This window comes from Apostichopus japonicus, chromosome 21 (genome assembly GCF_037975245.1).
Source record: "Apostichopus japonicus isolate 1M-3 chromosome 21, ASM3797524v1, whole genome shotgun sequence".
Taxonomy (NCBI): Eukaryota; Metazoa; Echinodermata; class Holothuroidea; order Aspidochirotida; family Stichopodidae; genus Apostichopus; species Apostichopus japonicus.
In genome coordinates this window covers 13,274,838-13,301,733 of record NC_092581.1, presented here as the reverse complement: position 1 = coordinate 13,301,733, position 26,896 = coordinate 13,274,838, and the positions used below count along the sequence as shown (strand labels likewise).

Sequence of the window (26,896 nt, the reverse complement as noted above, 5' to 3'; positions counted from 1 at the left end):
GGCAAACACCGACGAGCCTTCTGGATCGAAAAGAGCTTACCGGACATGCTGCATAAGTTAATGCTGCAGATTTTGAAACCCGCAATATTAATATAAAAACATAATTAAAGTCTCTCAAATGTTTGGTGCTTTTTTTCTTCTGTACATGACAAAGCAGGACTAAAGGTTTTCCAATTGTCAACCTTTAAAAAATAATCCTTTGGTATGCTAAAAGGACCATGCATGCCTACGTTTAGCTTTCGAGGAGAGTTGGATGTTTCCAACATGGATACAAATAAGAATTCACCATTATTAAAAGTGGATTTTAAATATTTATCGAAATTTGTTGGATTTATTGAAGATCTTTTGGAAAAGGTTGATTTATTGGGGAAGAAGTTTGTACATGTCTAAAAGGTATTAAACCATAGATACTATATATATATATATATATATATATATATATATATATATATATATATATATATATATATATATATATATTAAGTGGATTTTTTCTGGTGTGTTATTCTTTATTGATTTACTATATATCTGTCATACCATTAGCTACACATTCAATTCTTATTTACGGCTTGGCTTGCCTATAAAGAGTGGTTATTCTGTGTAAAATTTTCAGATTCAAAGCCCCAGAGGTGCACTCTGTACAATCATTACACTTGGGTAATACGCCCTCAATGACAGTTATTCAAAAGCCAATTTATACGCTTTAACACACCAGTAGAATCCCTGTGGTCGAGTGGTACGAACTATATACATATATACATGTATAACATACATACATACACACATACATACATAAATTCATAACTTCTTCTATACACTTACAAATGTGTATAATTACCACCACCTGCCTCTGAAGGTCGAAAAAAGAATTTAAAAACTTAAACATGTTCAAATCTGTCCCAAACTCTCATCTGTTTTGTCTTCTCTGGATTGAAGAGAACGTCCCTTTTCGTCTTCTTGAAGAACAGCTAGCAGTTCAGTTACACCCACCTCTCCTCCATCCTCATCGATGGGATGTAGCTCCCGAGACTGTCCATGTGAGTTTTCTCCATCAGGTTCCTTTGCAACCAAAATTATTAAACGTACATTGTAATAGTAAAGTATCAAGAGGAGACTTGACAAGGGATGGTAAGGTCAGTAAAGTCTCAGTGAGATTCCGGAAAAGCATACAATTTTGTAACAAATAAATCAAACAATTTGAAAGAATCAAGGAATGTCCCTTTTCGTGAAACTATAGAGATGCAAAAATGTTGCAACAAGACTTAAGAAAACTTACAGCCATCTCGTCATCCACTGAAAACTGAATGTAATCACATCTTTTAGCCAACAATTCCCCAAGTTCTTCAGACAGGTCGACGAATTTTGGTCTGTCCGCTGGGTCCTCTTGCCAACATCTGAGCATTAACTGATAGCTAAAAACAGTAAGTAAATCAACAAGCTGGTCGATATCACCCACCAAATATGTTGTTTATTGTAAATTTTGTATTAAGTAGTTTCTTTTCATAATACAAGTACAGGTAATTAATAATAATAGTAAATCATAAAACAAGTACATATATATATATATATATATATATATATATATATATATATATATATATATATATATAGATATATATATATATATATATATATATATATATATATATATATATATATATATATATATATATAGATACCTTTGCAAACTGAACATTGAAGGAAACTCCCGTTTGGAAATTTCGAATGTCTGCACATGTGTTGATTGGAAACTTCTTCAGATCACACAGAACTAAACTCACATGTCATCTGGACAATGCTCCGCTTTCTCCATACGATAGCCTTCTCGTAACTTATTCACCAGAAATCGCAGTGCCATGCCAGGATATGGCGATCCACCCAATGTAAATATTTCATGTAATACAACGCCGAATGACCACCTAAGAAGTAAAATGAGACAGAATACTTGCACGTCGTTCGTATATTTCTTTCGCCAGATTGAACGTCAAGTTACCTTCATGAAACAGTATTTTATTGACCACACCTATACAGAAGATTCCCCAACAATTTTTTTTATTCAAGAATACCTATATTTTTGCACCTTATAGTACATTTTTCATCTAAAATAATGATGTCCCTCCTTCTGTTGTATGTTAAGCACAAGACCCAATATACTCCTCTTGATCGAATTTTACAGAAAAGACGTAGAAAATAACTGAAGCAATACATGTTGTAAATATTAAAGCTGCCATTCAAATCGACATATTGAATGATATGATTACTGTAATATACATATACAATTCAAAGAGTAAAGAAAAGTAATTTCAAATTAAGTTCTCATATTATTGTACAGAAGAAAAAATAACACACAGTACAGTATGAAATAGCATAATATGATGTACACTTAAAACAGAAGTATTGCCAACTGGTTAGTGTCCATAAAAAACTTCAATTCAACATAGGTATTGATAGATTATTGACGAGAATGATATAGAGGAGAAATAAACTGAAAGAGTGGGAGAGAAATGAGAAAGAGAAATAAGAGAGGGATAGATATTGAGATGATCGACCCAACCCATTAAAAAAAAAGATCAGATTAAGAGATGATGGCAGGGGTTTAAATGTCAATTCTGTTCAGATTTAGCTTGAAAAAAAACATCAAAAGAAACAAAGAGAGAAAGAAAAAGGTTTTAGCTTCTAGTGGTTCTATGACGTCATCTCAAGTTTACCAAATTAAAACTCCTCTGTGATATCTCCCTAACGAAACAAGATTTCTGTCAGCTGTTTGGGGAAAGCTGTTTTTCACAAAGATCTCTCTCACATAAGCAAAACGATGGTTGTTGTGTTTGTGTCTTTTATTAATTTTACCAAAATACCAAATGTTCAGATTATCGTGTACACTAGCGGCAAAGTAATTGCTGTCTGAAATTAATTTTGCGTCACGATTTATTGTAAATTTTCCTGGATCTTTAATATATAAACCACCAATACATATACTACCCAAACGATTTCTTAGACCGGAGCAATAAACTAAACTGTGAAGTAATCAAGCGAAATGTATACATTGCGATACTTACACATCGCTTTTCAAAGAACATATCCCACTGAAAATAGTTTCTAGGCTACACCATTTAACAGGTATTTTCTTGTCTGCAGTTTCCTGCCTCTTATATCCTTTCGTGTAGATGTCATCGGACATGCCAAAGTCAGATATTTTAACTTTTAAACCATCACCGACTAGCACATTTCGAGCTGCAAGGTCTCCATGATAACATTTTGCATTTTCCATGTAGGCCTGTCGATAAATAATAAAATAATTTTTAATAGATATGTTGTATTTGATTTATGGATCCTACAAAGTCAACCTATACAGTTCTTTGAACGTTCAAGGTTTCAGATCTCGGTACTCTCTCGAACAGGGACACTGAAACCCTAGCTACGCTACTGTCAAAGAAAATATTTGCAAGTTAAGTTGAAGACTTTTGAAGTCCAACCAATTTGTAGACGACATACGTAGTCAAAGGGAATAAAAAACCAAAGTGTGTTTCTGGCTGGGGCTGAATATATTAACTTTAACCCTTGAAATGATTATATTGGACCATTTATACACTTACGAACTCACAGGCTCATTTCTAGCTATGCCGAGAATCACCAATGTATATAATAACCAATGTTGATTGTGATGCAGACATCGCATCCTAACATTCAATGCTATATGGTTAGGCTACTATAACATCAAAGGTGTTTGAATGCTCACCATTCCATTTGTGATATCGCGAGCCACAATGATCTGTTTTTCTTCCCCTAAAGAGTATATCGGATCGATGGCTGAACTGCCTTCCTGGTGAAAGAATAAGGTGCAGTGAAGATAGTAGTATAGTAGTAACATTCGTACCTTTATAAACACAGCGTATTTCTAGCAATTGCATATCTCAAGCTTGTAATCAGGAGCGGATCCAGGATTTAAGAAAAAGAGGGTGTGTGGCCGTGTGGTCGTTGATGCCGATACCAACGTGACCTACGAGTGTGAAGGATTCCTTTTAGGCTAAATTAAATCTATAATTAGGTCGACACGCACGATTGTGCTAATAACTACCTTTAATATTGGGTCATTCCAAATCAAATCACCAAATTTGGGAGTATATTGTAGTGGCCGATTTCTCATACTTTGAAATTCCGCAATTTGTCGCCACCTTGACATTTCGGTTTTTTCTTGACTTTTGAGGTCTCATTTCTCGGCAATTAAACATTCTACTACCTTTCTATTACTGCTGCCTATAGAATCTATCCCATGAAACAGGAATATAAAAAATTAGGCTACAAAACATTGTCTTGTGGAGTTTTTTTAGTGATAAATTGCCCCTAAACCATTGCTTCAGGGTAATTGATTCTTTCAGAGGTTATTATGCCTAGTACAAACAATACAAAATAATGATTACAATGCTTTCCTATAATATATTTGCAAGTTGTGCAACTCTAAAGTTGCTATTTCATGCTGCATGTTAGAGCTGTCAGGGTTTTATACTTTAATTATAAGTATAAAGTTTTTTCACCTAAACAAATTTCAGGGTTCTAGCTTTTCTCAATTTAATTTATGAAGTTGTTAAGTTGCTCCGATTTACAAAAGAGGTCGTCTTTGACAGCCAATAACTCAAAACGCGTCATGTTGCAAAAATCGGTTTTTTTTTTTTTGGAAGAGATTTAGTACCACCCTGTTTGTACAAAATATTTCAGGAGGGTACTTCGCCTTATTTTGAAATTAAAAGTCCTCAAAGTTTGGGATTTTTACAAAAAAACAAAACGTTTTGCCTGTTTCGATGTTCCACATGTTTTGAGGTATTGTACTTTAAGGTCATTCAATTCAATACTGTGCAGTTTTTAATGTCATATAAACAAATACTATTTGGTTTAATTCATTTAATTAAAAGATTTTACTTTAAAATGAATTTCAACAAGTACATACATATAAAGTGTGCACAGTACATACATTGTACTGGGTAAACATGTACAGTGTGTATTAGTGTTAGGTGTAAACATAGTCTTCTGGCACTCATTGTCCTTATCAAAATGGATCCCCACCAAACATGATAGTAGCCAAGCCATTTTCACAATATTACAGAAAAGTATTAGCACATAAATTAATTCATAGTACTTAAGTATCCTCTAAGGGTAAAAGTGCATCCATCATAGAGACTGCTTGAGACATTACTACAATAGCATTGTATTTTGAGTTGAATGCAAGTCCAACAGTTTCTTTTGAAAGATGAATCTGGAGCTTTTGTGTTGCTGGTCCTTCCTGTTTTCTATGCCTAACAATTTGAACTGTTAGTTAATGTGAATACCTTTACATTAACACTTACTGTATTGATTACTGTATCCACTTACAAAATCCATTTGGATAAGGACAATGAGTAAAAATTGGCATCAAAATCCCTTCCTCATGCTGAATCGCAGCATGAAATAGCACAACTTGTACAACTTGCAAATATATCATAGGAAAGCATTGTTATCATTATTGTGTATATTTTGTACTAGACATAATAACCTCTGAAAGAATCAAGTACCCTGAAGCAATGGTTTAGGAGCAATTTATCACTAAAAATAGCACATTTTTTATTGAAAAATACAAAAATAGAATATTTGGACACCTTTAACTCCACAATACAATGTTTTTGTAGCCCAATGTTATATTCCTGTTCTATGGGACAGACTTGATAAGCACTGTAATAAAAAGGTAATAGGATGTTTAATTGATGAAAAATGAGACCTCAAAAGTCAAGAAAATGACATATTACATTGTGTGATAAATGGGCCAATTGTGAAGCAATAACAACTGAAATGTTCAAAGTATGCTTATTTCATGGTGTTCCAATCATACCAAACATTTGGGAATATTTGGGGGAGGGTGCAGCAACAGCCATCCGTGATTTGACACGGAATGACCATATTATGTTTGGGTTGAACAGGGGGAGGGTAGGGAGGGGGGGGGGGGGGTTGGGAGGGTGGGTGGGTTTGGTGAACACCATCACACCCCAATTGCATCTGCACCTGGTAACCGCAATATTTAAATAGGGAATATATACCGTCAACGGTACACAAAGTATAAAATGAATGAACTCAAATTTATTTTTCACGTAATCACTGGTTTACTTTTAGCCAATTAAGATTGGTTCTTTAAATTATCAGATAAAATCGCATACATATACGTTACAGAGCAGTTCCATATTATCGCATACAGCTTACAGCTCTAGATGCGTAATTCATTACTGCCATATCATTTCATTCCCATAAAACGTTGCTTTTGTGTGGTAGGAAGAGTAACAACTGGCATATATAGACTTTACCTCTCGGCACTTCCTCAAGAAGTTGAGTAAATCTCCAAATTGCATGTATTCAGTGATCAGGTAATAAGGTTCTTTCCTTGAACAGCAGGCAACAAGGGACATGATATTTCTGTGTTCTCCAAGTGAGGAGAGTAACTTCATTTCATCTAAGAGGTCTTCATTTGCCTCGGCGAAAGCGCCGACTGTGAAGAAGTGTAAAAAAAAAACGTACTATAAACAAATGCAATTACAACATCTCTGGACATGAAATGCAAAATACAGGGAATCTTCTTTCCATTCTTTCAAACCTAGTTCAACATAGTTCTAAATCGAACTGTATACCAAAGGGATAAATTGGGACGGAAGAAGAGTAAAGAGCTATTTATATGATCAGCAATCCCATATGAATAAAGCCTGTGAATTTCCAGGATATCAGTTGGAGAATAATTTCCTCCGAGAAATAATGTAATGTTAGTTCAATATAGAAAATTAATTTGGTCAAATTATCAACAAATTTGTCGGAGCAGAGAATGTTTTAGACGATCTGAATCCGTGTAATGGTTATACTTCTGAGGTCTTCAGTGATCTAAACCCCTTAGTCATTAACAATAACAGTGGCCTAGCAGGAAACAACAGGGCAATTATAGCAGTTAAAAAAATTCGTCTTCAAAGGAGATTCAACATTCACACTATCCCAACCATGGTTTGGGCTTAAGTGAGAGATTACGAATACAAAGTACTTCTATACTCCTGAATATGGCATGCACTCTCAGGCCCTACAGACAACACAGGGTCTGGACGGGCGTCTCCAGCGAGATGGGTGGTTGCTTTTTCAGTCATTGTCACCGTGCACCCCCCCCCCTCCCGCATGGGTGACGCTGTGGCCAGTGATTTCTTGGCTACCTCAAAACTCACATAAGAGCTGTAGTACGGCATCGAACACGAGGACTCGAACTCTGGTCTTTGATGTCTCGCACTGGAGACCGAATCCACACAAGTCATCAAGTATTTATTTCTTTTCTTTGAAAATGCTAGCTATTTATTTGTTTACGTCTGTTAAGACATACTTTTCTTGGGCGGAAAATCAAATGACTGAATGATTATGAAGCCTCTGTAGCTGTGTAATAATGTGTGAAACTAACATAACATATCAATATGAAAGAACATAACAAGCTGCTGGAAATCTCTGTTCTCATCTATCTCTGTTTCAGAACTACTAAATATACGTTATACGGGAAATGCAAAATACCTTTTGTGGTTTTAACAGCGACAGCCATATTGTCAGGATAACCAATGACTCCCGTGATAACTCCCTTATACACAACACCGAATTCACCTTTTCCGAGTTCTTCTTTCAGCCTGACTTGACAGAGGTTTATCTCCTTGGATTTTAGCAGAGGTTCCACATCCCTGGTGTTCTCTGTAAATATTATGGTCTTCCTAACATAATTGTTACGAAACAAACGATACACATGGCATACTGTTGAAAAAGGAGTGATTGTTCAAGCGGCTCTACGTTCTTATCCATAGTCATTCACGGAAGTCTTTCAAAATGGATGCAGCAACAAGTCTTTTGACGGGCACGCAAAATTAACTATTAGATGGAAAATGGCTTCCACGAATTCACAAATATATGTTTTTGTTTTACAGGTCATAGAACGATTTCTACTTCAAGGGCACGGAAAGGTGTCTTCTGCAAGAACACGGAACACGAGTGGCACGGAAATAAGTCTTCTAAAGGCACGGAGCAAAATGGACTAACTTTGACTTCATGATTACGGAAGAACGATTAATCCCTACACCTATTTAAAGAATTTTGCAACTTATGATGACTAAAAATGAAGAGGATGGAAGTGGATAGAAACTTACCCAACTGGATACGAACAGTCTGGTAAAGTCTCCTTCTTTTAACCAGAAAAAAGAGTATCAGACACAATAGTAAGATCAGAATGACTGTAAGCCAGACAACCCGGAGGAGATTGTTTGGTGCAACTGCAACTGAAGTTATAAATAATATATAATGGTTCTCAGTGAGCTGGAAATTGTTGGCATGTTTTGAAAGAGATTATAAACATAACCTGTAAGTAGTATTTATCCTTCTACCCCCCCCCCCCAGGGGAGCCGAAGGCACCCGTTTTTTCGGGGGCCGTCTCCCGTTTTTCGGGAGCCGTTTCAGGAGCCTTCGTTTTTCGAGATCGTCATCTCGTCATCGATCGTCATCGATGTTGTCATCGTTTATTAAAGTTATGCGTAAAACAAGTCGTAACATGTTCATCAAACGGACAAAACGAGTTGTTACGCGACTAGATGATATGATGTCAACGTTTTCTTGGGAATGCGCCATTAATGAGGATGAAATGTTTCCCTGATGTTAACATACGGTAAACCTCGATACCGATTTACGACAACGTGACGCTTACCTCCCAACGAGAATCGGGTCATAGATTCCTCAGTATGTTACTGGCACGTTAATCCAGCGCTTCTCCTTTCTCGACGGGCGATGCTTGTGCAGTTACTTATGCATGTTGCCGTTCACTCTGCTTTGTTTCGTTACAAAAATTGAGGGCGAACTTTTCCAAATCAATAAAGTTATCGACGATACAATTCTCAAAAAGCGTCAAGTTTGGTGATGAACCTGAAATATCTTTTGAAAGCTTCGGGAATTCGTCGATGCGCTGATTCGTTTTTAGATACACTAACTAGGGTTTATCTTTCTGCCACGTACGTACGCCAGCCGCCGTTGTACAATTTGTCTGAGATTTCTGGAAATGTTTATTTGTCGTACATGATAATCAGCTATAGTAGTGTGCTTGATTTGAACAACTCGCTTCTTCTTTATTTTGATGCGAAATCAAATGAATACCGTTTTGTAGCAAATCCCAACATAACGATGACATCATATCATGTCATCATATCATGTCATAATATAGTCGCGTTACAACTCGTTTTGTGCGTTTCTTAAATTAGATGATGAACATGTTACGACTTGTTTACGCAATACCTAAAATAAACGATGACAACATGGTTGACGACCTCGCAAAACAAAGGCTCCCGAAACGGCTCCCGAAAAACAGGAGACAGTCTCGGAAAAAACGGGTGCTTCCGGCCTTCAGAGGGGGGTCTTCCGAAACGGCTTCCGATAAACATTTCAAAAAAACGAAGGCTCCCGAAACGCCCCCTGAATAAAACGTGAGACGGCCCGAAAACGGGTGCTTGTGGCTCCATGGGGGCGGGGGGGGGTGAATAAGTAGCACGATACTACTCCTGTGATAGTTAAAATATGGTAATCTTAAACATATGAAATATTTAGGATGACCTTCAATGGGATGCGCAAGAATTTTGGCCAACGTGGCTCCTCAACCATGCTTAAGAATGAGCAGAGGGTGCTGCGACATCTGTCCTATCGTGCTACGCGAAACTCGACAAGTTGCAATCTATGAGTAAACATTATAACGAACGGTACCGTGAGTTGACCACTTGTATCTACAATGTTCTTTCGTAAAAAAACGAGGAAGAAGAGTTTTTTAGAAACATATTTGTGAACTTCAAAGTTTTAAGTCAAGGCAACTATTTAACGCAGCGAAACTGCACAAGTAGAACTAGTCGTTCACCCAGCGTGCCAGTATACAAGTTCATTTGGCACGTTCGCAGCTCGTGAGTGCTTTCACACGATTGCGTTACTGTAAACCAGAGACCAAAAACAGTACAGATCTCGCACATGAATGATCGGTCTGTCAAATTAGCAGTATTAGCGCACTTGGTTGGTTATTGCTTAACGAATGGACAGCCAGTCGGGAAATCTTACAGATCTCGAAATGCCTTTCAAGGATCATTGCTACTTCATTTGTTATGCATTTGTTATGTATGTATATTTTGTAGGTACATTTTATATTTTGTTCATCTTAATATTTTATAGGAACGTTTTCATATCTATGTACATTATTATACGTCTTATGTGTTGTTTAAAATTTTTCATGTTTTGGGCTCTTGTTATCAACCAATTTCCATTGTATTTTTATATGATTGGCTGAATAAATATCTATATATCATTTCTCTAAAACAGTCTTACAGAATAAATACTGTGAATTTGAACTATTTTACTTGGCAGTATTGCCACGTCTCTAATTGTAGGCCTTCGCAGATATCCAAGTGGGTGAGGGAACAGTAATCTGTGTCGAAATCTGCTTTCCTCAATGTGTTGATCTATGCATATGACATTGTGAATATTCATCCAATTCTATATAGTAAGGATAAAGAGAGGATAGAAAGGGGCATAAAATATTACGGCACCTGCCAGCGTCACTCTCACCTCAAACTTTTCCAGCTAGGCCAATTCTGGTCCATTATGTAGTAATTGCATAGTGTGTGTATTGTACCCTTAACCCTATACTGCTTACGGTTCCAGTTTCTACATATCTACGTTGACAGTTGCACATTGTCGTGTGTTTATGTGATTTAATTACCGGACTTAATTATATTTCTTTTACTTGTGTTCAAGTTTCTAAGTTGTGTATTATAAATGGATGTATGCAACCTTTCAGTTCACGTGCTTTCTCGTAGTGTGCCATGACATGGACTTAGTGCACACACACACACACACGCAAACACAATTTGGCTGCTCATTACCAAGCCCACCGTCTTTAGTGTCATTTTTCTAAATACATAAATTTCGCTACTGCTAGGGTTTTTCCCTGTTTTTTTACCAACAAAAAAAACACTTTGTGGTTGATGTTTCATTATTTCTCTATTTCTTTATTCGAGTTTACTCCCCATTCACAGCATCAGAAAATGTACATAGAAATGTGAGAGAGCGTTATGAAAATGGTACAAGTACACCTGGCAAACTTCAGTACTACATGACCATACTCTCAATAAAGTAGCTCACCCTCTGTACAATAGCCGAGTTCCGTACAGTCCTCTGTTTGTCTGGGTAGTGTCGTTATCACTTCAAGATCAACATCATAAGTTGTGCTTGCAGTTTTTGTTTTTTGAAATCTCACACAAAAATACTGGAAATCATTGCAACTTCCACCGGAGAGATCTATTTCGTAATGCAGTCTTTCCCATGCCATCCAAGGTGGGTCATTTTTACGTTGGTCATACACTTTTGAAGAGTCCTCTTCTGTGAATACTGTTTCCTTGATTTGATTTTCTCCGCCATCTATTCTGGAAGTTACCCAAGCCGTTAATTCCCAAAGATTTGTGCCCAGAATAAATCTTGATGTCTTTTTTCGATCGACGGTTATATTTAATCCAAATGTTACATTCAATGTTTGCGTTCCAGCAGTGAAATTTTGTTCACTTATGTAGATGATGCTGGTACTCTCTGGGTACAAACCTGGTAAAGTAAGAACAAATGATCGTAAAACATACGTAATACGCTCTCGTTGACAGTTTATAGAAAGCCTTTAATATCCATTCACACCAGTAGATTAACTGTTGCCGAGTGGTAAAACTTGATAGGTCTGTGACACGAAGGTTCTGGTATCATATCATATTATTATTATTATCATTGTTGTTTTTATTATTATTGGACTAACTAACTGTGATTTTGGACTACCTAACTGTGATGTTGGGTTAACCACAAAGGTGTGCTACTGGGTTATACTGGGATATATGTGCTTTAAATATTATATCTTTGTCTTGCAAAGCCCCCTTTTCTGACAGTGTATATTAATATTAAGGATACTTCCTGAGTAAAGAAATGCCTGCTGGAAGACCAAAAGGAAGCCTCCGGAGCAAAACACCTCATGAGTCGGCTTCTCAACATAGCCTTCGCTCTAGCCTATCACACTCAAGGAGTGAAGACTATAACTCTGATACAGAGGAAGGTGATTTTGCGAGGGACATAAACTCTAGTATTGATCGGCTACGCAAGATTCTCCTTAAAGAGATGTAGTCCCTTCAATATGATTTCAACAAGGCGTTTGAAGACCTGAAACTGTCAATTACTGAGCTGAGATGAACTGAGATGTAATACCCTCGACGAAAAAGAGTGAAAAAGATCACCATGCCGGTCTACTAAACAAACAAGAGCGGTTCTCAATAAGAAACAACTTACGTATAGTTGGATTGAAAGACGACAGACAGAAAAGGAGGACTAACAAAATTGCAAAAAAAGGTTTTCGAAGAAGTTTGGATAACATCATGTTTCCCATCTCAATTGCTCTGTATGCTAACGTTAAGCTATTAAACAACCCTTCTTAATAATTAATGATATCTCAGTACCACGTTTATGTAGTCGATATCTCATTTGTTTTGGCTCTTTGCTGTATCGATGGCCGACTTTAAAATCTGTTCTAGTAATGTTAGGGGAATAAGACAATCAGTCAATCTTAGGCAGCAATTCCAAAAAATTTACTGCCATAATTTTGATATAATCTTAGTTCAAGAAACGCATTGTACTCCAGATGTTGAACAAATCTGAAGAAATGAATAGTTTGGGCCAATTTGATTCTTTCATGGTACGGCTCTTTACAAAAGGATTACTATAATTTGTTAACATCAAACTTCTATTTACTATACATATAAGGTTCGCTGTGATGAAGATGGTAGATGATCCTGTTTGCATTAGTATTACACGCATTTTACAGAGCTTTCATTGTCAGGCTATAATATGGGGCGGAGACTTTAACTTTTATCATAATCACTATTTGTCTAAGGAGCAAAGTAGGGGAGTGATCACTCTCATTGTAAACCTGACAACGACCCATGGTTTCTAATTGAGTACAAACCAATCTTTCTTACTAAATACCGACTTTAAGATTGGTGCAAAAGTGTTAGCTCGCAAATTGAAAGGTATTATTAAGCATCGTGTCGGGGATAATCAAACGGGGTCTATGGTAAATATAGTTATTGGTGAGAATATTAGGTTTATATTTGTTATCTTATAAACCATACACATGACAATATGACTCATAGTCTTTTGTACAGTAATAGTACTGCTCGTGTATGTCACAATTGTAATTCTACCGGTACCTTTTGTATAAAAGGAAATGTTAAGCAAGGTTACCCTCTGAGCTCGTTTCTGTTCATAATCTGCGCTGATATTCTCTCTAAAGCTAATATTATTAACAATAACATTACTGGTATTAGTATTTATGGTCATGAATTGAACGTTCTACAGTATGCCGACGATACTGTTATTCTCTGTGATGGTAGCAAAGACTCGACTCTTGAAATGCTCAACTCCCTAAACATTTTCAAGCTGTCCTCTGAACTTCAGGTGAAGTTTTCAGAAACTCAGGTCTTTCCGCTAGGTTCCTTTATTACTCCACCCGATTATCTCTCTGACCTGAACCTGATTCTCAATTATGGCCCTATTAAGTTTCTGGGTATAAGTTTCACTCATAATGGCAACGACGGCTGAACAACCAGCAAAAAACAATCTAGACTTAAAAATCAACTTCTGTTGTGGAGTATTATAGAGATATGACTCCTATATGAGACGAAACATAATTGTCTTTTTCTATTAGCCAATTGGTGTATCTTTTCCATGTTCTTCCAAACCCTCGTAAGGATTGTATTAACAAGGTTCATAGTATTATTTTCGACTTTATTTGGCATAATGCTCGTGATAAGGTCAGTAGAGATACTACACTGTTAAAACACTGGGTAAAAAAATTGTTGGGCAAGTACCCTTTCAACTGTGTTGGTCAAATAGTGCCCAATTTATATATAAAAATGATCGAATCGCAGATTAGTTTGTTTACCCATCGAGTTGGTAAACTCCGTGCTCATATTTGTCCACATGTTGGTCTTTTCTGTCATCGTAATCGTATGTTGGGCGAAATTTCGGTTCTTTATACCATACGCTGGGCAAGCATTCGGCTTTACCCTGGCGACGTTTACCAACGTTGGGTAACTTCTAATGCAAAGTGTGCTTGAGCGCGCGTGCACGACGAAGGGTTACATATTCCGTCGAGTTGACAGCCTCAAAAGTCGAAATGGAAGATCTACTCAAGAGCTGGGGGTTGTTTGTTCCCGACATAATTCAGTCTATGAAAGGTAATCATTTCAGTGAAGGGATTGAAGTAATCGGAATAAACTGGGACGATTCTTTCACACAATTTTCATCAACATTTTGTACTCCTATGCTAGGCCTAGTAGTAATACCAACGTTAGCGTATAGAGCCTATACAGTAGTGTAGCCTATCACAGTGACAAAAGGATACCTGTATATCGACGTACGTACTATATGTCTAGCCTAGATTACTTAAGCGAGACCTACTCCTAGGCTAGTTAAGGTTAAGTGTGGAGGTCGAACTTCCAATAACCTTTTCTATCCTTTTAATAAGCCTATGGTGATCCGTGGTTGAAATCTTGGGCTTATGTTTACAATGTGTATCGTTTTTATTATGCTACAGTGGCAAGCTACAGTAGCTTCAGCATATTACGGTAATTTCTTAGTGTTTATTGTAGATAATATAGAAACTAGGTCAAATGACAATAAATTAAGTCAGCAGAGGTCAAACAAGTTAACCATATTACCTCAGGAACAACCAGGTTGATGATGTTAAGTATGTTCTGTATATTTCCAATATTGAATACAGGATCACTATCTTTCTTTGAATGGGAGGGGGGTCTCCCAGCTACTTACCTACCCTATTGTTTCTAACCTGATGACTATTGAATTTGGTATTTACTTCCCGATAGACTATTATATTACAATAACCATTGATTTTGAGGTTTTTATACTTTGTTAAATTTGGCATTTTTGTTTTCACTTGCAGAGGAGAAGGACAACCTATCATTGCTCATGTTACCACTTATTTTTGGGACCAGGAGCAAGGCCAAAACTGGAGGACGATCAGCGGCAACAGATCATGCTTCATCATTTATTGAATTAAAAAGGGTATGTCTAAATGCATTATTCATATCAGCTGCTGACTTTGCTTGTAATCAGCTAGGGTTTGAATCTCGTAATCCAAGAATCAGTGGTTGAAATCCCGGCTACATTGTGTCCTTAGGCAAGGCACTCTATCTTGATGGCCTCACTCCACTTAGGTGAAAATGTGAACTTGTGAGGAACCTGAGCAAAACCCTGTGTGGATTACAAAGACTGCAGCAACTTACTCTCCAGGATTGTTGGAGAATTGTGACAGGCTCCACTGATCTGTAAAGCCCTTTAAGCTGTATTTTCATCATTATTGTTATTGTTGCTGTTCTTCTTTTTTTTTTGTTCTTGTTCTTCTTGTCGTCGTTGTTGGTGGTAGTAGTAGTATTAGTATCAGTAGTATTAGGTGTAGTATTGCTATTGCTGGGCATTGGATTGTGAAAAATCCCTGAGTTCAAAACTAGCATGTACCCATTGTGATCTACATTTATATTTCGAATGGGAAGGAGGTGCCAACTAATGCCCTACGACAATCTTCTTGTTCACTTAGATGATCTTAAGTCAGTTAAGTCCCTCCAAACTAATTCTACATATGAATCAGTGGTGTGCTGGTATCATCCTACTGGTTAGACATATCAAAAGGGAGCGTTTCCATTTTTAATTTATACTAGTACAAGTTCAATAACATATTTGTGATATGCATAAAGTAAATGGTTTTGGCTGTAATATAGAACACACCAGAAATAAATCAATTTGAACATGGAATACTAAAAGCTACTTTTCATTGCTTCTATTGGTTTGACAGGAGCACACCCAGTTGCCTTCATACTTACAGGGAATAAGCAGTGAATGAAGATCTCAGCCTTTCATCCTTGGGTTTTACTCAGACTTCAAGCTGACACCATCACAAGTGTTTGTTATCTTGGAGAGGCACGCAGTGAGCGTGCAGACACTCTCTGAAGGAGTTGACATCTGCTATAAAGCACACTACATATTCAACTTGCAGTACCAGCACCACTGCCGAAATGTTTGGGATTTCATTGAAAGTTGCATATATAAACAATCAGGAATGAAGAATCTTTCCTCCTCCATCCGGTCTTTCAGAGCTTTCATGAAGAATGCTGCCAGTCCTTAAACAGTTTATCACCTGGCTCGGAACCTTTTTTCCTCGAGGTATCATAAAGGGATACATATCCAAAGCCATAATACCACTGTTTCAAACTTCGACACAAATTACAAGGTGTCTAGAAATTCATTTTTGAAGCATGCATTTATCATGGAATTGGGTAAAAAAAGTGGATGATACGAGTATATGTAGGTTACATTTGTGTAATGAACGTGCTGAAATGGGCAGTTGCCGTGATTTTACGGCTAATTAAGGAACTATTTAGCTACTGTACCACTTAAGTTAAGATATTTCGCAGAACTAGTCCATTGGAATTTTTATGTACAACTCAACATCTAGATTTGAACTAACTCTGTAATTGTATTCACTTAAATCAAAATGACAACATTATTAAGGGCACCCATGAAAGGCAGAGCTTCATGCACAATGTGACTGCAAATGTTATTTTGAAACTTACTCTTGATTTGCACCACCAATTAAAATTCTTCCAGCAACTACGGTGTGATGAGCTAGTGTACAATGAACTGACATACTTGTGCTCTTTCTATCCACTATTTTTTACATTTTTACATATGTAGAATAGACCCTTCCCCCTCCCCCATCTCAATGTAATGAACTTGCAAACATTCCCTTAGCCTGTGTTACCTTGTATATTTGGAAACTGAAAGGAAACTGAACAGTGTGCCTTACGTGATTAATTTGCATAAGAATATCAGTATAAAATGCATATCAATAAAATTTTACCTTGAAGTTATTCCTCAATGTGCCCTTTTCAGATATAATAGGCACCTTAGCAGATTTCTCTCAATGCTTCACAGGATTTATTGATTTCCTCCAAAAAGTTTAAATTCTTCATTTCTCTGCGTGACTTACGTGACAAATGTTGAGGGTGATATAATTCGCAATGGGAAAGCATTAATGTTTCGCAGTGGTGACAGAATTTATTTTGGGTTTTCAAAGTTCAGGAACTATAGGCTTCTAACTTAACTACAGACTTGTACTGAACATGATATTGAAAACAAGTGTAAAATTTCGCTCTGATTTGTGTCTTACGTCACATGGAATGGCCCTAAAGAATGTTATCAGTTTTTAAATCATATGAACAATGTATAGCTTGCTTCACAGCACAGAAACACAGAAATTAGCATAGCAATATATCAAAATTTGCGGATCTTTGTTTTAATTATCGTGAAGAACATTTTCAAAGACATTTTTTGGCCAGCCCTCATACTGTATCTCCTTTAATTCCATTATTCATTTGAACAAAAGTTTAAAAGTGTTACATTCATGTTCATCAAAAAAAGAGACTTTTTCCTATTCAACAATTTAAAGATGGCTAGTTATGTAGTAATCATTTTGTGGAAAATGTTTTGCCAATATCATTAGATTGTGGAAGACAATTGTTCAAGTGCAAAAGAAATTGCTGTAAATTTGTAAATTCAACTTTGTACATGGTTCCACATAATTATTAATTAATTAATGATGAGTTTAAAAGACTCCAAAGGTAATAAGTGATTAGCTATGGTCAGAAAACATAGGTCCTAACATAGATCTAGAGAGGGAGTGAGTCTGACCACAGCAAATTTCCATTTCCTAAACAAGAAAAGACAGCAAGGGCAGTACTGGGCTGAAGGCAGTAAGCATTTAGGTACAAGAACATTGCGGACAACCTGCTTTGCTTCCTGTTTAACTATAGTATGGAGCTTTACACCCCTTGATTGCAGCCCACTTTGATCCACCCTTGCATTGGTTAAATATTAATTTTAACCAGTACACTTTCTGACATGGGTACTCCAGAAATGGAGGGTGTATATGTGCTTTTGATCCACATTACTGAAACTTTTGGGGTTAAACTTAAGTTAAAAGGTTAAAATATAAATGCAAAGTTGGTGTATGATGTACAAGGGGGATTTTAGTTCTCTTGGCAAGGAATCACAAAGCCATTGGCATTTTTTTCCATAAAATTTATCCTGTGGGATTCTTAAGAAAATTGAGGCCACAAATGTTAATGTCACTTTAGGGAAGGTTGTTTTCAGATCAAAATGAGTTTCCAAGGAATGTGCGTGAACCCTACATAAATGAAACATATGGCTTCATTAATTAATTTATTTCAGGTCATACCCTTGTTTCAAGAATACCTGAATTTAAGACTTCTTATATCAAATTATACTGTTCAGTCAACAATAAGTTTCTTCAACCATTATAGTTATATGTCTTCTTCAAGTTCAGTTCATTCAACAATAAGTTTATTCACCCATGATAGTTATATATGTCTTCTTCAAGGTCAGTGAATAAAGGTGTTCCATGTATTACAAAATACAGTATCTTTCTTTATTTCAAAGGATGTGATGTCTTAGATTTTTTAGAATTCCAACAGTTCTTTTCCATTATTGCCCAACACGATCTAAGAAACCCCCAACAGTTGGAAGTGGTTCAGGATTAACCCAACATTTGGTTGTTGTAAATGCCCAACAAAATCCATGAATTGTCCAACAATTGGGACAAATTTAGTATACACCCAACAGGTGGCTAAATGAACTGCTCAACAGATGGATACATTACTGGTGCCTTAACCCATACGTTGGTTAAATGATTTGCCCAACAAAATGAATGACCCACCCAACAGTTGGGGAAATGGTTAACCTGAACAGTTGGGTAATTCCCCTCCCAACTGTTGAGAATGTATTATACCTATTTGGGTTGGTCAATTTTTGCCCAACTTTTGAGGTTGCTGAATACATGCCCAACGTTGGTTAAAAAGTTGGGTAAATTTTGCCCATTATTTTTAACAGTGTATGATCAACCCTATTGTTCAAGATGAGTTCAAAAGTATCCGTGTGGATTGCTTTGTCAATACCTTAAAAGCTTCTTGGGTTAGACGTTTAGTTGACAAGGATGGTACGGGTCACTGGAATACTTTTCGATGCTTCTCTTTCCCCTTTTCGGAAGGAACTTCTGTTTAATTGTAACTTTAACGTAAACGATATTGTTAAAATTAAGAATATTTTCATTAGACAGGTCTGCATTGCATGGTCTATAAGGCTACTTGTGTTACTCCATCCAAAATCCTCGAGAATCAGATTATCTGTAATAACCATTTCATAAGAATGAATAATTAATAAGATCCGTCAAGTCGGGATTATGTACATCAAGGAGCTTTTCAGAAGTGATGGTTCTCCAATTTCTTATACTCAGTTTTGGGATCAATGTTATCTGACAAGGCTCCCCTTTACAACATTTTGCGGTATTCTTTCTACAGTTTCTCCTACTTGGAATGTTCATTTCAGGCTTCGGTAGCCTGCGCTCCAGAAGATCATCTCATAAATGTTATTTCTAATACTCCAAGTCTTTCAGAAGCGGTACTCTGTGTCTTAATCTGGCCTATTTCTCTTCCTCCACGTGCGTGTGATAAGCGGAACTTGCTCTTTAATCTCTCAATTGTGATAACTGGTACATCATTTTTAAATCCCTTTCCGTACTCTCTACGAGACCAAAGTTCAGTATTTTCAATTGGAGGTATTTTCTCCACTGTCTTCTTGCTATCAATACGCTTAATCTATATATAATGACAAAAAATAATAACCCTGCCTGCACTGTCTGTAAAATGGATACAGAAATCATATTTTGAGACGGCCATGTAACTTCCTGTTTTCTATTAGAATACCGATCATGGCAACTAGTTTTGGGTTACAATTTAATGATAGATCACCCAAAATGAACTGTTCATTTTCCATTGTAAATATTATTTATAAGTGAGATGATGCCAAAATGTAACGAGTTTTTTTTTTGGCAAAATGAAATTCATTTTGAAATTAGAAAATTACAATAATTCTAAGCCCGAAACTTGAAAAAGTAATACAAGTAAGTTTGTTGTACTACAGAACTGTTTAGCTCATCTCCTAAGACTGTTCGAAACTTGATCTGTTATTGTTAATTGTTTCGTTGTGTTTACTGCAGGGTTGTTCTATGTTCTAGTCATTGAAGATTGAATTGGTTCTGTTTGAAGTATAGTACGATTTGTAACATTGGTCATTATCATTAATTAATTCGGAAAGAATTTTATTGTTACGAAAAATAAGCTCTTATGGACAAGGCTCTACTCACGATAAGGATAAACAGGACAACGCTCCTCTGTAACGTTTTTTCCTTCTTCACATTCGGCCCCGCATATTTCAGTCTCGCATGTCACTAGTTTATTGCGACAGGTGCATGTTGTGCATTTATCAAGCTCCACTCTTTCGTTGTCCCGAAGAGTGTGTTGCTGATAGTTACACTCAGTGTAATCTTGATTTCATAAGGAATAATGAAACATCTTTTACAAGTGAACGAATATCTGAACAAGTACAATTTAAAAGTAATTAAGGAAATAAGGTGCCGTTAAAAATGTTAAAAATATTTTGATAAATTCTTTAGCAATTTTTTTCACCAAAGTGACTAATTGTTCACAGACATGTTAACAATTTGCCACAAATTAAAATTTAACAATCTGTAGAAAAATGATAATTGAATACTTTAAATCTCGTAAATTCAACAATATGCAACAAAAGATTAACTATGCTCACATCGGGGATATAATCGTTAGAACATATTGCAGCAAAACAATAATTTGATCATTTAATAAATGTCGGAAAATAAAATTTTGCAACAAACCAATTAATTTTGCTCGCTTCGGAATGTCATCATTTCAACATTTTGCAGCATATGATGAATTTGCAGCAAAGTCACAAGAGAGATCTTAATATTTTGACGGCATCTGAACGTTTCCAAAATATGATTAATTACGCCCGTATCGGATTATCACCCATTCAAGAATTTGCAGCAAAATGATGTATTGTAGCAGAATTACAGAAAAAGATCCTAGTATTTCGCGGCACTTTAACGTATCCATAATATTGCAACAAATATTTTAATTGATGAATGAAAAATCATCTATTGACCAATTTAAAAACAAAAAATGTCGAATTGCAAAATTGCATTTATCTATAGTTAAAGTACATATCGCAGAAAATTGTTGAGATGCGAAGCCATTGACATGAAGTGAGTAATTCTTTATTTAGTTTTTAAAAAAATGTCAAATTGTCTAATGTTGACAAGTAGTAAATTCGATAACTTTCTGCATTATGTTGAAATAAAAGTGAGTTATTCAACAATTTGGAAAAAAGTACTCATATAGTTGTGTGAACATTTCAACATTTTGATGCCACCTCAACAATCCCATTCTCATCACTTGATTAGCTGGTTTGAACAATCCTGGCATACCGTGAGTCGGTACTACTTGGCTTGTTATGAAGCGGTCCTTAACGAATGGTATTGAGACTTGCCATCCTTGAAACGAATTTGTTACCATCGTGCTATGCTTCGTGTTGCTGCACTAAAACATTTGATGAATAACGCAACTTCTAGAGAGAATCGGAATGCAGCATAATTTTTCTTTCTAATGTCCTTTACGCTTCTTTTTTAATACTTAAATCTTGAACGCAGTACACCAAAAAAGTATCACGATTACTCACCCTTATTGGCATCCTATCCGCAAGCACGGAATGTGACCCTGTTAGATTTTCGTTACAAAAAATCATCACAGTTACATTTAAAATGTGGATACTCACTTTTGCACGTTCCAAGACGTACACAATCAATCAGTCTTTCTTTTTGCGATTGAAAGGTGAAGGAAATGTCATAAAGCGGCCTTGCTTTGGATTGTTGTCCAAATTCAACGCAAAAGTATTTGTAGTCATCACACGTGGCGTTTTTAGATTGCAATGTTCCCCCCAATTTTTTCCAGTACATTGGTGGATAGTTTGTCTTAGAGTATTCCATTGCTGCATTCCTATCATTAAAGATGTTGTCTTGAAACGCAAATGTCGGTCCTGAACCATTTTCGTTTCGACTGAACCAACTGCTTAGTTTCCAAAGTTTCTGACCCCTGACAACTGTTGAACTTTGCTTTCTGTTGACTGTAATGTCCAGGCCAAACCGGAAACGTTTTGTGTCACCCACCATGAATGAGAATTTGTTGAAGCCAGTAATAGTAGCTTCAGATACGACAATTCCTAAAGAAACATGATATTTATAAATATATATATATTTAAGAAACGATATTGTTAATCGTATTGATATTTACGTATCTTTTACAGTGTAAGCCACATGTTTCCTACTATTACTTTGAATTGAACATTATCCGACACTTGTGACACTAGTGCCTTTTCTTTAGTTTGATCAACGTCCAGAGATCGCAAAATGAATTGCAGGTGCAGATGTCTGTCTTTACCTTAACTTTACATAACATGGTAATGTTTCCTTCTCTCTTCTTATTGTTGAGTTGTCTGTATGATAGTTATCAAGGAAATTGGAAAAGCGTGCCGCATTGCGTAAAATTGTGAACATGAAGACCACCCTCGCACATTTTAATCATGACGGGAGCCATATCTGGCCCATGATTCTGACATGTTAATGAATTTTCCAATTGCCCGTCCACATATTACATAGAGGGTTATACGATGTATATTGTACACATGTATACTTACTGTATGGACATTGTGGACAGCATTCTTCAGGGATGATTACCACATCAGCTGGTTCACACCCAGCATCAGAAAGACAGCTTTCAATATTACATGTTGTTGTTCCATTCGAACATACACAGTACGTGCACGGATCTAGACGTATCGCGTCGGTATGCAAAAGAAAATTTCCCCGGAAAGAGCAAGCATTTCGGTCCTCTATGTGGAATGAGATATAAATTTCGGACACTTATACACGTTATTACATTTGGAGACAATTTGTGATATCTCTTATTAATGTGATACACGTTTAAAACTGCTTTCTAGTGACACTTCCCAACTCCATCGCTTGTACAGAGAGCTTGTATAGAGTGGTGCATGTGTATTACCAATCTTCTGCACAATATGTGCATTCAAAACTAGGAAGATTCTAAGTATAAAGAGAGTTATATTCTGTAAAAGATTGCAAACGGTCAGTGGAAGAGGGTGAGGGGTGGGAGGAAACACGAGGCTGCTCTTTCCATTATAAATGATACGTTCCCATCCAATTGTTCCACCTAGATATGAACTCAATGCTTGAATTGCTACAAACAGGAGATTTAATTCATGGAATTTCATAATCAGAACAAACTGCATTCATCACAAACAAATGAAAAAAAAAATGATATCACAAACAAACGACAAAACGAAAAAGATGTACGCAAAAAAAAAGACACATATTTGGTATTATTATTGTCATTATTCTTGCGCTCCTTATCTCAATCTGTTTGATATGACAACTAGCTCTCTTGCGGAAAGGACATTATCGAAAATCTTATCTCTCTTCTTACTTACCTGTAAAACATCACCATCATTTGAAACAAGAAGACATATTCGATGATATGTACAGACCTTTTTAAGTAAGAAACATGGATTGACCAACATTACCAATTATTTCATGAAGTTGAAGAATAATATATTACAGGGGTTTCTCTGGGATTTCTGGTGTGAGAGCCTGCATGTGGAGGGGCAGGGGAAGAAATCGCCATCATAAATTTTCAGCGACGGCAACAGATTGCATGGCAATCTGCTTCCTTAACTTCGTCATTAGCCATGTAACAAGTGAAAGGAAATTTATCATTGACTTTAAACACATGTTATAAGCTACTCGTATGCTACTTAATGTATAACTAATAAATAATCATTGCTTATCGCAAATAGGTAGGAAGTTATGAAAGTATTTGCTATGTGATAATGAGAAGGCATGAATGCTGCAGGGTAATCAGCGTATTAATTTACATGCAATTGACATGAGGACAACCTTTAATAGTTTGTATTGAATTTAGCCTCGACTGGTAGTGCATCGCATCACTACTTTTTTCTAGTACTCTGGGCTTGCTGGAATCATTCCACTCATACTTCTGTGCTTTGTGAATAATGGTTAAGAAAACGTTATTGAATGGGCTAAGGGAGTTGCCCAGAAAGTTTCTGTGATGTCAAAATGGAATCCGAATGTTAGCCGCTGAGAGTTAGTGAATTTGGCTCCATATTTCAGCCACCGAAATTGGCACCGTTAATATTTGACTTGGGATTCACGGGGTTGGCTCCATATACCGGCCACAGTTTTATAGCCCACAGAACGCTGGGAAGATTTGGCTCCGATTTTAGCCGCAAAAACTACTGCTTTTGACCAAGGACAAAACTTTTGTAATCGTAGACCAGTCTTAGCCGTAAAATATGTGCATTCTTCAAGAGGTGATATAAGGAGATATCTTTCTTGTGAATTTACCTAGCTGGAACAAGCCGTTCATAATGTTTACCAGTGAGTATTCATGGATAATTATGTATGTGTATTATTTGTAAGACCAGCGATTAAATAAGTATGATAGTATATGCAAAATTAATATGTAAGTTAAGGACGATTCTGTCAAGATATTTCAAATATTAATACCCATTGAATAATTATGGTTAATATACCCGATTATTTAATGTCGAGACAGTCGTGTAATTGTTGAAAACATTGTCAATTTATTAAATGAAGTTGTTCTTGTGTGAATTTCGAACTGCACATTTTGCATAATTTGCCAAAAGGGTCAAATTGAAGTCAACTATACCGTTTAAGTCAAATGATTTTGAAGATAAGTGGTTTATATATAAGTTGTAGTGAATGTATTTAGAGTTACCGTGTTGTATGGATATAAAATCGAGTTATTTCGCATTGAATATTCGAAATCAGCATGAAAGGTATTGATGTGCAGGGGTTGATAAAATGGTCAGACAGATCGACTTAAAAGGAGCACTGTCGTGGATATCGAAACGTTTTGGTATGATGATTTTTAGGCATATTTGGTATATGCATTTGGACTGTATCTTATATATGGTTTTGTTAATCCAATGTTTAGGGCCCATAATTTGGTTATCCGTAGCTGGTCATCCGTAATTGGGTCATCTGTGACCGGTATTACTTAGCGTATGAAGTGAACCGTCCCTTTACCCCAGCTGAACAGACCGTTATCATGGATAGAACATTTCGCGCCATTTTCTAACAGCTGACCTGTCTGTGACCTCTTTTGGGAATCTGTGAGCATTGACCTACCACATGCATGTCTGACAATTCCTGAGTGACAGTTTGTTCTCTGCTCGATTTAATTAACCTGTAGGCTAATTGGCCGATAAAAACCTCGTACAGTTTTGCAGTATAGTTTTGTTGTGTTTGTCACACTGGAACCCTGACAGATCATTTTGTGACCATTCTGATACATGATTGTTCATGTTTGCACATTATCGTTTCACCGTATGAATTGATTATAATTGCGATACCGTAGTTAATATTCCTAACGCTAGGCTCAACATTGACAGCATACGCTATAACACTTAGTAAACGGCATAATAAGGGCTGCACTCACTTCCAAAGTCTAAGAATCAACATAAGTTTCCAACATGCCTTGATAAATCCTTGAGTGTCCTTTTGGAAACTTGAAACGGCCAATTTACGTGAATATTAGCAATAAAGGAAAGCCCAGACGGAACGCCCTGCACCAAAAATATCGCTTACTTTCCAACTTCGGTATATGTATTGTGTGGAATACTATAGTCGACGACGCGAAACAAGCACCAGTTGCAGTAACTAGGGAAGAATGGAGCACGTGGCCTGATATGTTTGCGTTTGTTATATTTTAACCTCAACGTATAAACAAAACGGGCCGTATGAACTACGATTCATATCATACGTATAATGAAATTGTTTTCGTTTATGCTTCACTCGTGTTCCAGCTCTTTTCATTTGACTATATAGATGATCGTCTGCGTGAATTGTGTAGTTAGTACACAGGTTACTTCCCTACGGTATAGCAGCTTATTGTAGAAAGGTAAAACTACAGCACGACAAGCTTTAAAAGAAGTTTTCTGATGACAAACAATGTGAAACTCACATAGAAGAGACAAATATTCCACGTACACTGCTATAGTTGAGAATCACATCTCAATATCTTGGCCCAAACTCGAAGAATGGTCGATTCAGTGCAACCTGTTTCGATTGGCTAAACATTCAACTACGCCCTACATGCGATTGGATTAAAGTAGGAGGTCTGTGGTGCCATCTGGACAAATGGCGTTTATCAAAAGCTATCACATGAGTACTATATAATCTAAAGCGCATCTAAATCATATTTTAAATAAAAAACATAAAAATAATTGAGGTACAAAGTATAACACAAAATGAGGCTGGTCGTTGTATAACCAGGCTAATGGAGTGTCGTTTTTCGTATTTTAAGTAATAGTATATCGTCCCGTTTTATGTAAAACACACGAAGCAGTGAAATACTATAAAACTTTTACCTTGGTTGGAGGAGCTACTGTAACTGTCAGATGCACTTCCATCCGAGGGTTCAGCATCACTAATAGCTAACAAGCCGGCACAATTTAGAACAAGAAATAAGGCACTAAGACATCTCTTTCGCCCCTCCATATTTCCTTATATCGGTACTTCTTCAGCTATTTAACACGGAGAGAAATTTGCATACTGGGAACGACTATAAACGGGATCTCTGCTCTACCTATTTGAACAAAGTATATGGGAGCTTCAACGGGCCTCCTTCTCCGTTTCAAAGCTCACGGATAAGAATTTCTTTCAAAGTCTACAATCGATAACTAC

General features: G+C 36.5%; 1 protein-coding gene across 3 annotated transcripts; it reads right to left on the bottom strand.

Moving 5' to 3' along the window:
* Positions 1–500: 500 nt before the first annotated feature.
* On the bottom strand, positions 501–26,896 carry LOC139962952 (fibroblast growth factor receptor 3-like). Of its 3 annotated transcripts, XM_071963372.1 has the most exons (13): positions 26,581–26,893; positions 22,789–22,983; positions 21,871–22,314; positions 20,369–20,548; positions 11,188–11,640; positions 8,172–8,300; positions 7,552–7,722; positions 6,324–6,505; positions 3,737–3,820; positions 3,057–3,274; positions 1,782–1,919; positions 1,277–1,412; positions 501–1,059 (listed from the first exon to the last, which is right to left on the bottom strand). In XM_071963372.1, the coding sequence occupies exons 1-13, from the start codon at positions 26,708–26,710 to the stop codon at positions 889–891; spliced, it is 2,631 nt and encodes an 876-aa protein (XP_071819473.1). In that variant the 5' UTR covers positions 26,711–26,893; the 3' UTR covers positions 501–888. The 3 variants fall into 3 exon arrangements, with proteins under 3 accessions (XP_071819473.1, XP_071819474.1, XP_071819475.1); XM_071963373.1 differs by lacking the exon at positions 21,871–22,314 and having other exon boundaries at positions 26,581–26,896; XM_071963374.1 differs by lacking the exons at positions 20,369–20,548; positions 21,871–22,314; positions 22,789–22,983 and having other exon boundaries at positions 26,581–26,895.